This window comes from Cydia splendana, chromosome 16 (assembly GCF_910591565.1).
Source record: "Cydia splendana chromosome 16, ilCydSple1.2, whole genome shotgun sequence".
Taxonomy (NCBI): domain Eukaryota; kingdom Metazoa; phylum Arthropoda; class Insecta; order Lepidoptera; family Tortricidae; genus Cydia; species Cydia splendana.
In genome coordinates, this window is record NC_085975.1 from 3,389,538 (window position 1) to 3,406,649 (window position 17,112).

A 17,112-nucleotide genomic window follows, 5' to 3' on the forward strand; every position below is an offset into this window, starting at 1 on the left:
AAAAATTTAAATTGTTATTTAAAACATGCTTTAACACATCAAATGTTCCTATATTATACCCATTTTACTCTTCATGTTTCTATAATTCATTTGTATTTGGATATTTATATTACATTAGATTTGTTAAAACACTGTCACTTAAAGTCGCTTAAACTAATTGTCTGACTTGTTTAGATGTAAATAACAATAAAAATCAAATATGTAATGGACATTTTATTATGTTCTTTACTTAATAAATTACGATTCGTTTATTTGCTGTCATTATTTGTAGTAAGTGTACCTACATATTAAATAAGTTTTTTAAATGTCGTTTTATTATTTTTCACCTTTTTGAGAACAACTCGCGTCACTCAATGTGAGCTCCGTTTTCGAAACTCATGGCACTCATGGTGTGCAAGCAAGACATCGCTATATACGCGCATAGCGCTGTCATACTCAAACATCAGAGCGATGCGCGAAGCCGCATCCAATGTCAAGACCGCCTTCGAGTATATGCGATATGCTGTCAAAGCATCCTGTCAGCAAAACTGATAAAAGTCTAGCTTGATCCTATATATTTGACTTAGGGTTTTGCAAACAAAAAATATTAACTATCGATTTCAACCAAATCAATTCGGAGCAAATTAAGCAGCTAGAAGCAAAATTAGAGCATTTGCCAACATGCTCTAGTTTTTAGGTTTAGTTATATTTGTTCCCTAATGATATTATGTCACTTAATAACTGTTTTTGTTAAATGGTTTTTCTTATCTGCTCATGTGCCCCTAATTCGAATACAATAATTGCGATAGTTCTGTGCTTACATTGCAACATATCACTTGTGTCAGTATATCGAACAATAATACGGGTAAGTAAAAATAATTACATTTTATGTATTAATTAGTCCTCAAATTCCTAACAATAACTACCGTTAAATCTTTCATTTATAGTTAAAATCACTTTAGTACAGGGGTCACCAAACCAAGGTGTCCGGATCCGGACTGCCGACCTATATTATTTTTTTACTTAAGTATTTAACAAACTCTAGGAGAAACCTAGAAACGGACCACGATGGTCATATCATATTATTTAAAAAACCGGAGCCCTGAAGAAACTACGAGTAATTGATGACCTCTGCTCGACTGTGATCTAAATTAATTAAAATAATGCCTTTCTACATATTTCATCAGCGAACATTATAACATTTATAACGTAGCTCAAAAAATTATTTATTATGTCACGTGACGTTCTTCGTTTATTTTCATTGTGAAGTCAACTAAAGTTATAATTTTGCCATGTCTGTCTGCCAGAAAACTGCAAATTGTCATGAATATATTATATCAATCACGGCGCAATTATATCAACTAGAAAAATATATATTTATAAGGTACCTATATATGTATACATAAATAACCTTGCGTACAGCATGCTGCAAAAATGCATTCCGACTTTATGAATGAATTCCATTTCTAAAGTGGGTATGCACTATTGCAGCTCGCTGTATCTATACGTGAAGTGGGAATGAGTTTATTTATTTATTTCGAACATCAAATTGAAAAGAAAGACTCAAATATCGTTCAGAATTTAGGCTTAAATCTCGGATTAATTAGAAAATTTAATAGGTACATGTTATTTTTTTCAGCTGCAGTACGAGTAACAGATAATATGAACAAAGATGAACTTGATCCTGTGTAAGTATCGTTATTATATTGCATCATTATTATTAATAATTACAGGTCAATTTCATTCCAACGTACTCTTCATATCTTAACTCGAACAATCAATAATTGTCGTTCGCGCGTTCAATTCGCTCGGACTTATCCGTACATGCAAAGAGAATTTGAAATAGAGAGTTACTGTCATGGTAAATTATGTAGCTACTACAGTACATTTTCTGCCATGTTTCGACAGACGATTAAAACTGTTAGAATTGACTTTGATCATTATTCTTTCACTGATATGTGTTAACTTGTTAAATATTAATATTAACGCCATCTACTCGAGAGTAGGCTGAAGGTTATGGCGCCATCGCTATATAAGATTGCACCATACCTTTGGCCTATTATAGTCAAGTAGATGGCGTTAATATAAATATTTAATAAGTCAAAACATATCAGTGAAAGAATAAGGATCAAAGTCAAATGGCGTTCTAACAGTTTTATCATCTGTCGAAAGTTACAGCAGTAAATTTACAGTGGCTACATAATTTACTTTGACAATCCGTCTCTATGCACTCTATTCTCTTTGGTACATTTATTAGCCCGAGTGAGACGCACGGGTGAATGACAGCTATTACCTGACATTCAGGTATCGTTTTGATGTCATGTGTACAGTCAGCAGCAGAAGTTGCTAAGCGGGCCAAGTGTTCAAAAAGATCTAGACGCGACTTTATTGTTAAGAGAATAAGAGCGTGTCTAGGTATTTTGAACACCTCGCCCGCTTAGCAACTTTTGCTGCTGACTGTACGTTAGAATTGACTTATTTGGTAGAGATTGTTTTGTAAATAATACTTTTAGAGGGCCGTAATTTCAGGCTTTAGGTTAGGTTTCGTTCATGTCGTCTCGAATATGGGTGAATATGGTATCGATGCACTCAGTGTAATGCCCTGAACACAATTATATGAGATGACAAGCGCGAAAGTGGTGGGGGTAATAGCTATGACGTCATAAAGTCGGCAGTAAAAACTTTTATTTTTATTTTCTTTTAAACATACCATGTGGGGTATCAAATGAAAGGGCTTTGTGAGTAGATCACAAATATAAAACATACTGTAACATTTTCAATACTTGGTCTAACAAATTATTAGAAAACGTTCAAAAATTTCACAATCCTCTGTTGACTTTCAAGTGCTCTAAATTGAAAATAGCTGAATGGATTGGTCCAAAATACATACCAAGTTACTGTGAATATCCTCTACATAATGTCAATACTACCACAGCAATATGGGTACCTAATGAAAGCTAGTGAAAAGACCACTACAAAAATATATGTCAACAGTCTAGTTTTTTTTGTTTGTTTTAATAATAGTTGTACATAGTTTAATGTAACAGAAAATTATGCTTTTTTTCAACTTGATGTACTTTTCTTATTTTTTGATATATCTGGTTAATTATTTTTTTAAATTATATAGAGGATATTCACAGTCACTTGGTATGTATTTTGGACTAATCCATTCAGCCATTTTCAATTTATAGCAGTTCGAATTCAACTGTGGATTGTGAAATGATTTAACGTTTTCTAATAATTTGTTAGACCATGTATTGAAAATGTTACAGTATGTTATACATTTGTGATTTACTCACAAAGCCATTTCATTTGGTACCCCACATGGTATGTTTAAACGAAAACAAAAAAAACGTTTATACTGCCGACTTTATGACGTCACAGCAACTACCCCCACCACTTTCGCGCTTGTCATCTCATATACATATTTGGGTTCAGGGCATTACACTGAATGCATCGATACTATATTCATCCATATCCGAGACGAGATGAACGAAAATCGATTTCTAGAAGACTTTTCTTTCGTTGGCCGGGCCACTATTTGACCAAGTCCAAAAATTCTACAATTAGTATAAACAATTTAATGATAAAAGGTCATTTTAACATATCCCAATATACCTACACCTAATTTCTTTAGGTACAGTCAAGTGGTATGTATTTTGGAATAATCCATTCAGCCATTTTCAATTTATAGCAGTTCGAATTCAACTGTGGATTGTGAAATGATTTAACGTTTTCTAATAATTTGTTAGACCATGTATTGAAAATGTTACAGTATGTTATACATTTGTGATTTACTCACAAAGCCCTTTCATTTGGTACCCCACATGGTATGTTTAAACGAAAACAAAAAAAACGTTTATACTGCCGACTTTATGACGTCACAGCAACTACCCCCACCACTTTCGCGCTTGTCATCTCATATACATATTTGGGTTCAGGGCATTACACTGAATGCATCGATACTATATTCATCCATATCCGAGACGAGATGAACGAAAATCGATTTCTAGAAGACTTTTCTTTCGTTGGCCGGGCCACTATTTGACCAAGTCCAAAAATTCTACAATTAGTATAAACAATTTAATGATAAAAGGTCATTTTAACATATCCCAATATACCTACACCTAATTTCTTTAGGTACAGTCAAGTGGTATGTATTTTGGAATAATCCATTCAGCCATTTTCAATTTTTAGCAGTTCGAATTCAACTGTGGATTGTGAAATTATTTAATGTTTTCTAATAATTTGTTAGACCATGTATTGAAAATGTTACAGTATGTTATACATTTGTGATTTACTCACAAAGCCCTTTCATTTGGTACCCCACATGGTATGTTTAAACGAAAACAAAAAAAACGTTTATACTGCCGACTTTATGACGTCACAGCAACTACCCCCACCACTTTCGCGCTTGTCATCTCATATACATATTTGGGTTCAGGGCATTACACTGAATGCATCGATACTATATTCATCCATATCCGAGACGAGATGAACGAAAATCGATTTCTAGAAGACTTTTCTTTCGTTGGCCGGGCCACTATTTGACCAAGTCCAAAAATTCTACAATTAGTATAAACAATTTAATGATAAAAGGTCATTTTAACATATCCCAATATACCTACACCTAATTTCTTTAGGTACAGTCAAGTGGTATGTATTTTGGAATAATCCATTCAGCCATTTTCAATTTATAGCAGTTCGAATTCAACTGTGGATTGTGAAATTATTTAACGTTTTCTAATAATTTGTTAGACCATGTATTGAAAATGTTACAGTATGTTATACATTTGTGATTTACTCACAAAGCCCTTTCATTTGGTACCCCACATGGTATGTTTAAACGAAAACAAAAAAAACGTTTATACTGCCGACTTTATGACGTCACAGCAACTACCCCCACCACTTTCGCGCTTGTCATCTCATATACATATTTGGGTTCAGGGCATTACACTGAATGCATCGATACTATATTCATCCATATCCGAGACGAGATGAACGAAAATCGATTTCTAGAAGACTTTTCTTTCGTTGGCCGGGCCACTATTTGACCAAGTCCAAAAATTCTACAATTAGTATAAACAATTTAATGATAAAAGGTAATTTTAACATATCCCAATATACCTACACCTAATTTCTTTAGGTACAGTCAAGTGTAAAAATATGGGTGCACACATCATACTCAAAAATATGTCCCATAGCTCTTATGCCAGCGAATTTAGAACTATGGGACATATTCTTGAGTAAGTTATACGCACGCATAGGTATCACGGAATTTGAATGTTTGTCAGTTTTGAACCTTAATGCCATTACATAGAATCGAAAGGTGAAAATCCTTCAATTCTTCAAAAAGTGACTGTACATTGATTATACTCGCTAAACATTATTAGGATTTTTCTTACTCGTGTTAATTTCCCATATTTTACTCCCAGTGATCCATGATAATCAAAAATAATCTTATACTGAAAAATCAAGTCTCTTAACTAACTAAGCCATTTGATGTGTTTCAGATAAACTGGTGATAGTATGTGTGATAGTCGAGTGCTGCTCACAATCACTGTTCCCTTTGGATGATGGATGCACCCAACCGTATGATGATACAAGCAATCCCTACGACTGCACTCATACGATGTATTGTCGTAGTTACGTATCCTCAATAAGCGATTCTTCCACGGATCGATGTCACAATTTTGTTTATAACGGAAATGGTAATCAAGTTGACCCTATCAGTGTTGTATTAAAATACGATTATAATGAAGATATTAATCTTCCTAGATTTAGTCGTGATTATGATAGGGAAAAAATATATTCATTAGATTTGGGTGACAATAATGAGGAGGATTCTGCATTTGTTCCTACTTTCGAGCGTATGCCCAATTTGGCTATTTTAAAAATGTCAAGATGTTCACTGGTCAACGCGAAGCTTTCGAATGAAAATGATCTTCCTGCGCTCAAATATGTAGACTTTTCAGTAAACAACATAAACAGTATCCAAGTAGTTCCCGGTGAACATGAATACAAAACGCTGGAGAAATTGAATATATCACATAATTATTTAGTTATTATACAAGAAGCCGTTTTTGATTCATTACCGAATATAGAATCGCTAGATTTGTCTCATAATTATATCTATACACTAGACATAATGTCTTTTGAAGGTTTGAGAAAACTTTTGTATTTGAATCTTTCATACAACCGACTAACCAAAATTGATTCGTCTCTTTTGAGATTTTATAACTTGATAACATTAGATCTAGGCCATAATAATATACAAGTAATAAAATCCAGTGATTTTGGAAAGCTAGTCAATTTAAAGACTATTAAACTTGATTCTAATGAAATAAATACCATTGAAAAGAATGTGTTTGACAATATGGCATCATTGACAACAATCGACCTACGAAACAATTACTTAGAAAGTATTGATAGAGACACGTTTATAAATGTCACAAAATTAACGACCGTCTACCTTTCTAGAAACAAATTAAAAATCTTACCTAAAAATATGTTCCAAGGTAAAGTTATATTTAATTTTACTATAGAGGGAAATGAACTAGAAGGGTCAGTTGAAAGAGGTTCGTTTGAAGGATTGGCAATGGTAACGGAACTAGATTTAAGTGGCCAACATTTAACCTCGGTAGAAAACTATGCATTTGCTGGTCTTCAAAATTTAAAAACGTTGTTATTGAACAACAATGAAATGGAATCACTAAGTAACTATTCCTTTAAAGGTTTACACTATTTGAATTGCTTGGATTTGTCATATAATAAAATACAAAAACTGGATATTGTGACCGAAGACCTCACAGGACTGCAAATATTAACACTGCATCACAACAAAATAACATATATTTCGAGTAATCATTTCATAGCATTGGGATCGTTGCAGTTGCTTGATTTATCTCATAATAACATATCACATTTAGGATCTAACTCTTTTCGTTATTTGCAAAGTTTGTTAAATTTCAAAATTTCTGACAATCCCCTCCACGGTTCGATAGAAGAGAAAACTTTTGACGGCTTAAGCTCTTTACCAAGTCTTGATATTTCTGGGACTTTAATCACTACTGTTAATAATGGCTCATTTATGGGTATGTCTCTTTTGTGGGAACTAAATGTTTCACATAGTAACATAAGTGAACTACAATATAATTCTTTGTCTTACGCGAGCAATATTCGAACAATTGATCTTTCATATAATCTTCTGAGTGTATTCGACGTTAATACAACTGACTTAAGATATTTGAAAACTTTAGTGTTAAATAATAATATGTTACAAGCCATTTCACAAACATTATTTAATGGACTTAGCATTCTAAGTACGGTTATTTTGTCGCACAATCACATTCGCACGATACACAAAGAAGCGTTTTACGCTTTACAAGATATTCGTAATTTGGATTTATCATATAACCCGGAATTAGAATTTGATGTACCGTTAGTAGAAAAAGCTCAAAATCTAGCAAATCTTTTTCTTTCGGGAACAAAAGCTGAAGTGACTTTTGATAAAGTAAATGATATGCCTCTAACAAAGTTAGAAATGGCTCATTCAAGTATACAGAACATAAGCCAGTTAAAACTACATAAACTGCAACGTTTAGAAACATTAGTGTTAAGTAATAATGTCGTTTCAAAGCTTGAAGTGGGTGCCTTATCTAATCTGACAGCACTTAGACAGCTAGACCTCAGTTATAACAACTTATATTACATCCAACCAGGAGCCTTCAAAGACAATACCTATTTGAAACTATTAAACATTTCTCACAATATGATAATGGAAATTAATTACGGAATTTTCCGAGGTCTTCTTTACGTGGAAGTTATAGATTTGTCATATAATAAAATAAAAAGTTTACACCGGTCAAGATTTTACGATATTGAGCATTTAAATACTCTCATAGTAGATAACAATGAAATTGATTTCATTTCCGACGATGAGTTCGTAGGGACTGGTTTGTCTAAACTCAGCATAGGGGGTAATCCGCTGCCTTGTGAGATATTAGTTAGTATAGAGAAAAAGAGCTACGAGATGAGTATAACGTCTATTAGTAATGATTTGACCAAAGAAAATGTGAACGGAGTTACTTGTAACAAAAATGGCTATAATAACAATTTCAAACCTGCGTCAGCGCCAGTTGAACATGACAAATTGCTCCTCGACATAAGAAATATATTATACAATGTGTCTCAAAAGCAGACATTTAAAGAACAAGACGGAATTATAAACCATGAATCATCCCTCACCAATTTAACTAAGCAACAACTAACTTTGATTCAAAATTTGTCTTCAGTTAGTAATTTAACTCTGGATTTAGTTAATCTGAATAATAATACTAATTTACTTTTACAAAAACTGAACCAAGACAGCATAAATTTGACTTCGGCCTTAGTTAATGCAAACAGCAATACAAACTTACTATTAGGGAGACTATTGCGTGTGTTAACATCAAAAGACTCTATATCCAAAACGACCATCGAACCAATACGTGTGGATAAAGAAAATACCACATCAGATCATTTAATCCCTTATATCAACAAAATTAAACAAAACTTAGAAGAGACTATAGCTGTAGAGAATCAAAACGTAATTCTTGACCTTAACAGTAAAATAGAGAAGCTAAATTCTCGAATGGATTCAATTTCAGTTGCAAAACCTACTCACGAAAAGTTACTCGGAACAAATGAAGACAGGCAAAAAACTTCAATGTTTACAGAGGTTTGTGTTGGATTGATTTTGGCAATTCTAGTCGGTTTTATTTTATTTAAAGTTTATAAATCTAGGGTGTATGTACCCAGTGCCCGGTCACTCACGAGTAGTACTCGGAACATTGCTGAATCTATGGAAAGTGCGCACTTGTAAATAATCAAATATAATGTTAATTTAACCCTGTATGTCACCGGCCAGCTGGCTACTAATGCACTGTTAACTAACAATTCGAAGCCTCGTTAAAAAAATAAGACTCAGTATTAACTTACAAAAATTTACCTACATTTAAATTATTCTGCATTCATTTGTATTCTAAGCTTTAACTTTAACAAAGTTTGTTTGGTTGAAATATATATACGAATCGTTGTAACAACACCATGATCTTATGTAACGGTTTAGAGTTCAAGAAATAAATGTATACAATCTAAATGTTTTGTTTTTTACTCTTTAGTAAAATAAGTTTCCTACTTATAGGATAGTAAGCTTTTCTAGAGTAACTACCTACCTCAAACTGAAGTAGATTCGAAACTCAATCGATCTTAATTATGAACATTATTATTTTTCTGAATGTCTGAAATATTCAGTCAGCAGCAGAAGTAAAGCTCGAAGGTGTACAAATTGACTAGAACACAACTTTGTTGGCGAGAGTAAAAGAACTTGTGCTCGACAATTTAGACACCAGACACCACACCAGGGGCTGTAGCCAAAAAGGTTTCTTTTATCGACACACGCCAATAGAAAAGCATAAATGTGTCGGGAAACCTACGTTATGCTACGCTACGCTATGAAAAGTTACGTGGCAATCTCCATACATTATTTACGTTTCGACTGGCGTATTTCAGTTTTAATTGGCGTTTAAACAAAGGATTGTTTTTTGGTTAATCCCCGGCCTAGGGTTTTTGCCAAGGTGTCAATCATTAATCGAAAACGTTGATCGCAAAGTAAACATTTAGGTATGGGAATGGCAGGTGCAAACGATGTCAAATGTGGTTATTTTTTTAGCTTTTTTGCGTTTCGATTGACGATTGTCACCTTGCCTACATAATCGACTTTTTCCTTATTTAAGAGCTGCTGACTGAACTTGTTAGTGTTAATTGTTTTACAGTTATATGCATCTATATGTATAATTGAGTATATGCCTTTATCCATGCTCATGTGTATGTTGCGGTTCCGCGTCGATTTCCTATGACTATGACTGAATGATAACGCCGAGATTAATGTGTATGTAAAAAAGGAAACCACCAGTGCCAAACCAACTGCCTACGGTTCCGCATATATTGTTACAATGATAATTTAAAAAAATATATACATAAACGCGGAAACGGATTCAAATATATTTTAATTAACATAATACCAATAGTGTCCTTTATGTTCTTCACCAGAAAACGTAAGAAAGGGTTTTTCAAAAATGGGTAAGTTCTATGTGTTTATATATTATCCAAAGTAGGGCAAAATGTGGATTCCCACCCAGTTTCATAATTTTAAGAAATGTATACGGTCCTGAACTGGTAGCTTTATGTATGTATGTATGTATGGGATATTCATACCTTACCTCTTCCATACCTCTTTGTCGCCCGTCATCTCATCATTCACATGCGTTCATTTCATATCATCTCTCACACAGTCCATCCACCTTTTCCTCGGTTTTCACCTTTCAGTTTGTAAATATTGTTTACCTAACAGTTAAACGTGAAATTAGGGTCTTAAATTTATTTATTATGAGTAAGCGTTATACTGATAGTCCGACCAGAAATTGTAGAAAATTATTGACGGCGCCACTTCCTACGCAACTGTCACATTTTTGACGTAAAATACTTAAAAACATGGCAACAATTTAGTATGGAAATTTTTAGTTCCATTTTATTTAATTTCTACTGTTTTATGTCGCACTATACCTACTAGTCGAGGGTGGAAGCTCTAAACGACGGCGTTGCATGAACAAAAGATTTCCTTTGGCAGGATTGGTCCTTAAGACCCAAGAATGGATTTAAGAAGTGGAGCCACCGAGATTTTTGATGTAAATTTTTAGGGAGGGGGGGGGGGGCTCTCAACTTTATCTTGATATCTATATCATTTTAGTTACTAGGCCAAGTTTGGTATCGTTTTCGTATAAATCGGGATGCCGCATTTATTTATGATATCATTCCGGCACCATTCCGAAGTAAAAACACATAAAATATGAAACAAATACTTTTTTTTATTCCTCTTCACGCTTAAACTGCTGAACCAATTAAGTTGAAATTTGGTATAGAGATGGTTTGAGTCCCAGGGAAGAACGTAGGATACTTTTAATGTCAAAAATAATACCTAAAGGTTGTAAAAAGGGAGGTGAAAATTTGTATGGGGATTCAATAACCGCTGAACCTATTTAGATAAAATTTGGTATAGAGATAGTTTGAGTCCCAGGGAAGAACATAGGATAGATTTTATTCCAAAAAAAACCCTTAAAAATGAAAGGTAAGGTGTGGGATTGTATAGGAAATTAATAAACGCTGAACCGATTTGGATGAAATCTATGTCTACATCTTTGATTTAGAAATGATACTAAACTTGACTTAGAACCTAAACTTAAAGAATTATTAACCTCAGAAGTCGCAGACGCTCAACTACACCTACTATGGGCGTACTTAACATAATCAATTGACTTAAATGCTATGTTCTACTTCTTATAAGATGCAGATGTAAGTACACCCAGCTGTAAAAGTACATACCCACTTTATGAATGCATTTCAATCACAAAGTGGGCATGCACTTTTGCAGCTCACTGTACCTATGATAAATGCATTAGATAGTACCTAAAATGTACCCAAATCGTTAACTAAGTTGTCCTCAGGAAAGATGCCCATTTTTCGGAATGTTTTGGACCCATTACTCTATTTTGTTACCACGTTTTAATTTGTCATAACTAGATACGATTTCACGTTTTGTTGTTTGACTTGTGAGTTGCTGGTATAAATTACAAATAATTTAGAAGGCTATGATAAATTTACGTCCCACGCAAATAATATTGATAAGAGTGTTTTTAACATTGTAATTAATGATACGATTGGCTCATACTAAGTTTGAAAAAAAAAACAGAAAATAGCTAACATTATAATTATAACTTCTTAAAATTATTATTATTTCATTTCAGATTACGCAATAGCGAAAAGGATCATATTATTTCTGATAACACTTATATCAGCAAGTGAACTAGTGAACGGAGGTTGCGAGCTAAATGATTTAGAGCGACGAATTTGTGAAGCTGAATTATCCTGCTCTTACGACTTCGAGCCAGGATTAAGTCTAGTCACGGACTGGTCCTGCATTCAGCACGACTACAATGATTATAACTACGGTTTTAATGAAGATTACGTTATTTACTTAAAAGCAGACAACATCGACGAAACACATTCATTCAATCCATTCAACTTGATTTACCAGCTAAGCGATCATATACATACCCTATCGATTACAAACGGAAAAATGAATTCGATTCCAGGAGGATTTTTTTATTTAAACAAGGCAACAACGATAGATCTTTCTCAAAACACGATAGAATTGATAAATTTAGATGCATTCTCGAAACTGATCAGTTTAAACGTGCTTAATGTATCCTGCAACCAAATAGCGGATTTAGAAGATTATGAGAGAACGACTGCCGCTGGCTTCAGTCAAGTACATACAATAGATTTGAGTCATAATGCTATTAAAGGTATACCTGATAACTATTTCAGTCGATTTCCAAATCTACTTCACTTAAATCTATCCCACAATTATATCAAAAGCTTCGGTGTACTTACATTTGAAGGCTTAATACAGCTCCAAACACTGCATATCTCAGATAACGAACTAACTAAAATAGGTGTCGTTTTTGCAAGACTAAAAAATATAAAAGAATTGTTTTTAGATTACAACTATTTAACAAAAATAGAGAAAAGCAATTTTAACACGATGTCCACATTGGAAAAACTTAATTTAAGTTGGAATAGTTTAATTGGTTTTGATGATGAAACGTTTGATCCCATGGTTGCATTAAGAAAATTGGATTTAAGCAGTAATCAAATTAATACTATCACAAAAAGTTTATTTCAGCATAATTGTAACCTACAATCACTAGATATATCATTGAATGTTATTTCTAAAATAGAACCAGGAGCATTTGAGGGAAAACATATACAAGAATTTAATATCGATGATAATCCGATTTCAGGGTATTTGCCCAAAAACACATTTCAAGGAATTTTCATGAAAAAACTTGACTTGAGTGGAGCTAACGTTACTGAGCTAGGTCCTGAGCTGTTTGAGGGGCAATTTGAATGTTTAAATTTCAGTAAAAATTCCATATCCAAAATACATAAAATGACTTTTATCAAACTCGAACTGTTAACAGATCTTGATCTCTCGTACAACCAATTGCAAAATATAGAATTTGACACGTCCAATTTGAAAAACCTTTCCTACTTCTATATCAACAATAATAAAATTAAAAAAATATCCAAAGATATGTTTGTTAACCTAAAAAAATTACTAATTGTAGATTTATCTTATAATATAATTCAGGAAGTTGAAATGCAGTCTTTTGAACACTTAAATAAATTAAAAATATTAAAGTTGAACAATAACCCTCTTTTGACAGTAATGCCTTCACATTTTTTTAAGGGACTGGTTTCATCTACTGTTCTCGATTTGTCTTATACTCATGTTAACATGGTGAAGGACGGCGCACTTAATGGTATGAAGTTATTGAAAACATTTAACTCGTCATACGGTAATCTCACGGATTTGGAAACAAATGCATTTAGTGGGACTGGATCAATACAAGTTCTTGATTTATCATACAACCAATTAGAAACCTATTCCTTAAACAACACCAATATAAAATTAGTGGAAGAAATATATTTACAGTATAATAAATTACAATATATAACGGAAAGAACTTTTCTGGATTTGAGTGACTTACGATTGCTGAGCCTTAAAGGTAATAACTTGATCGGAATTAAAAATGATGCTTTTAGAAATCTGCGAAATCTTCTAAAGATAGATTTATCTGCCAACCCAGAAGTGGTGTTTAATTCGTCAATATTCTCTGGCTTGCAATCACTATCGGTGGTTTTACTTAGTAATATTACAACTATATTTAACTTAGGGGATATTGTAAATACTTCGATCGCAGGTTTTGATTTGTCATCTTGCAATATAAGCGACATTAATTATGTCTTAGTGAACCCGATTATAACCCTTGAAAGGTTGAAATTTACGTCAAATAAAATTGTATCAATTAACAAATTATCATTCCAAAAGCTGCGGCAACTTTCATGGATCGATCTTAGTTATAATCAAATCTCCATTATACAACCAGGGTCCTTCAGTGATAATGAGGACCTTAGCGTTTTAGACTTGAGCAATAACTTGCTGTCGTCGCTGATGTTTGGCGTTTTTGATGGATTGGTCAATTTAAACACTCTAGACTTGTCAAGCAACTTATTGCATAGTTTTAGTGCGAGCATATTTCACAATACACCTCGCATTCGATTGGTGTATCTAGACAATAATCTTATAGAATATTTGGATTTTGATCAGTTTGCTAATGAAAATATCAAAGAAATTTACGTAGGAGGTAACTGTATACCTTGTGATAGCTTAACTAAATTGAAAAAGATTTCTCACACTTTTGTTGTTAAAGCTAGGAATGGAATATATGACACAGAAAATGTTGATGGTATAACTTGTAACGGTATTAATAACGCAATGAATAAAACGCATGTTAATGATACAGAACTAACACCTATTTCGTCTGATTCTCTGAATGAATTTCAATCAGCAGTAGAAAAAAATCTAAACCAAAGTGAATCATACTCAATAGAAAAGTTTCTAGAAATTTTAAATAAAACTGAAACTACAAATAATGCATTTCTCGAAAAGCTAATGAACAGCAACCACCAGGTCACTGGCGATATACACCGGATTTTAGAAAATATACAAGAATATTTAAAACTTCAAAATAGTGTATCGGTTGATTCTCATCCTCCACTAACTGATGATTTAGATGTCAATAACAATACCGTTAAAGAAGTCCATTTCAAGAAACAAATTATGTTTAAAAAAGATGAACACGAAGCTCAGTCCAACGTAGACTTAAATTCGAAAGAACTAAAATATCCATTATATTTTATCGCCACTTGCCTTGCTGTGCTTCTTTGCATGGTAATCCTATCATTTGTGTTTTTAATCTTTAGGTTACGAAGTATGGGTAACTTAGTGTATAGCAATAATTTGTCGTGCAGTAGACAGCCGATTTCAAATATGATGGAAATGGAATAGATTTACATCATATCAGTAGTTTACATAATACTCATGGAGAAAACGAACGCAAAAAAAGGTTTAATTACTGTATTTTAGCACCTAAAGTAATTTCAAAATTACTTCAATGTCACTAATTCCGTGGAAGATGGGTCGGGTGCTGGTGTGGGACGCCACCTGTGTGGACACCCTAGCCCCGTCTCATCTCCACCGCACTACTGCAAAAGCCGGCGCGGCAGCAGAGGCGGCCGAAAAATTAAAAAATACCAAATATAGGGGTCTCGGCCCCGAATACGATTTCGTACCTTTTGGTGTCGAGACCCTTGGCCCGTGGGGTCCGAACGCGCGTCTATCCTTTTTAAGGATCTATCAAAAAGGATAGGTGACGCCACTGGTGACCGTAGATCTGGCAGCTTCCTAGCACAAATAATAAGTATTGCGATACAGCGAGGAAATGCTGCCAGCATCTACGGCACCATTCCGCAGGGGGATATTTTGTAATTATTTATTTTAAGTTTAGTTTTATTTATTTTTAGATTTAGTTTTTAAGTTTTGTAGGTTAGTTATGTTTTTTTTCTAGTTATGTATATCAAGTTTGTATGCACTATTAAATATATTTCAAAATTAGTAATTAACATTTATTTTTTGCTCCAAATTTGTTAGTAAGTCTATAAGTTTTCTTCTTTATTAGTTTTACACAAGTTTTACAGGTCAAAATCACTGTTATAAAAGATATTGGCAAATATTTACATTTCATTTATCTGATTTATCATACAAACATAAAATGTACCTACATATAATTATGTGTCCTTATAGTAATCAATGATTACAAAATATATCTCATTTGTGATTTTAAACTTTGACTGACATGAAAAAAAACATTGTAAATATGTAACATAGTTTTGTAGTTGTAACTTACAATAGACTAAAAATAAATTGTACGTAAATGCACAGATAGCTTGAGCTAATGATACATATACAGTTAAGGGTACCTATACCTATACGTTTACACGCCTTTAATATTACATGCAATGTTTGGTGTAACATTAAAGTCGTGTAAACGTATCGAGTCGTATCGATATTTTTACCCCAGATATTGTACAGACATAATTGCTCAATTCTCTTCCATGTACCTATGTATGTGTGGGTGTCAAATAATAGGTCGGACCTAAACTTACTACATCCTTTATGAGGTAAGCTTTTATAAGTTCCCAATCACTGTCACTTAGAAATGATGCAATAAAAAGACGTTTTTATTTTTCATAATATGGCTTTGTAATCAGCGTCATAATCTTATAAAAAAAAGTTTACAGTAATCTTAATAATTTATAGTTGTTGGGACTTTTGTAACTTTTAGAGTTGCGCTCTTACTAGTATGACTGGACGAATGTCCTCGTACATCCCTTTTCCCTTTCTTTTTCCCTTTCCTTTTCCCTTTTTATACTTATTTCTTTCAAAACTGTAATCAAAAGTGCTTAGGTAATCGGTATCATCACTAGCATCACTATAATCACTATCATCAGACTCATCAGAGCTAGATTGTATCGACTCCCTCGAGTAGAAAAGGGAAGAGACCGACCATCCGAAATACTCCCGTATCGCATTTTCCATTTTCTTTTTTAGTCTCCGCCGATCTCCATAATTCAAGTCGAGCACCTTATTGAGTATAACCTTTAATACCCTCTTAGTCTCGTCGACTATTGAAGATTCATTCAATCTGCCATACTTTTTTAACTCGATAGTATAGTCGTAGAGTACTAAACTCGATTCAGGAGTGAAAATCGAATCCATGGCATGTATAAACTTGACGCGATGACTTAATTTGACGTGTAAATCTTTTTTATATTGTTCGATTTCATATTTTATATCATCTTCATGCTTTCTTGACAATTTCCTAAGTCCTTTAGCTAATTTCGTAGTGTAGGTATGTCCCATATCTACTAGACATCGGGACAATATTTTAACATATTTCGCTAGCCTTCTTTCTTCAGTGGTAGGAAAATCCAGTAAAGCATCGAAAAATAATCTTAGAAAGGACCCAAATATGCCAGTAGTCCGAAATATTGTATAATCCGATATATTGTGAATTACAATTTTGCGAGAACTTGATATATCTAAACTAGCTGATACACTGACGTAAA

General features: G+C 33.3%; 3 protein-coding genes and 1 long non-coding RNA gene across 4 annotated transcripts in view; 3 read left to right on the plus strand and 1 right to left on the minus strand.

The window, feature by feature from the left end:
• Positions 1-17,112, minus strand: part of LOC134798127 (meckelin-like) — a 62,552-nt gene that overhangs the window by 19,474 nt on the left and 25,966 nt on the right. The gene's annotated exons all lie outside the window — the stretch shown is intronic.
• On the plus strand, positions 724-5,711 carry LOC134797852 (uncharacterized). The gene is made up of 3 exons (XR_010145117.1): positions 724-848; positions 1,625-1,667; positions 5,493-5,711. It is a non-coding gene; the product is annotated as an uncharacterized LOC134797852 (long non-coding RNA).
• On the plus strand, positions 5,767-9,006 carry LOC134797979 (protein artichoke-like). The gene has a single exon (XM_063770314.1). The coding sequence runs from the start codon at positions 5,852-5,854 to the stop codon at positions 8,840-8,842; it is 2,991 nt and encodes a 996-aa protein (XP_063626384.1). The 5' UTR covers positions 5,767-5,851; the 3' UTR covers positions 8,843-9,006.
• Positions 11,829-15,525, plus strand: LOC134797980 (protein artichoke-like). The gene has a single exon (XM_063770315.1). It carries the CDS (start codon positions 12,155-12,157, stop codon positions 14,990-14,992), a length of 2,838 nt encoding a protein of 945 aa, XP_063626385.1. The 5' UTR covers positions 11,829-12,154; the 3' UTR covers positions 14,993-15,525.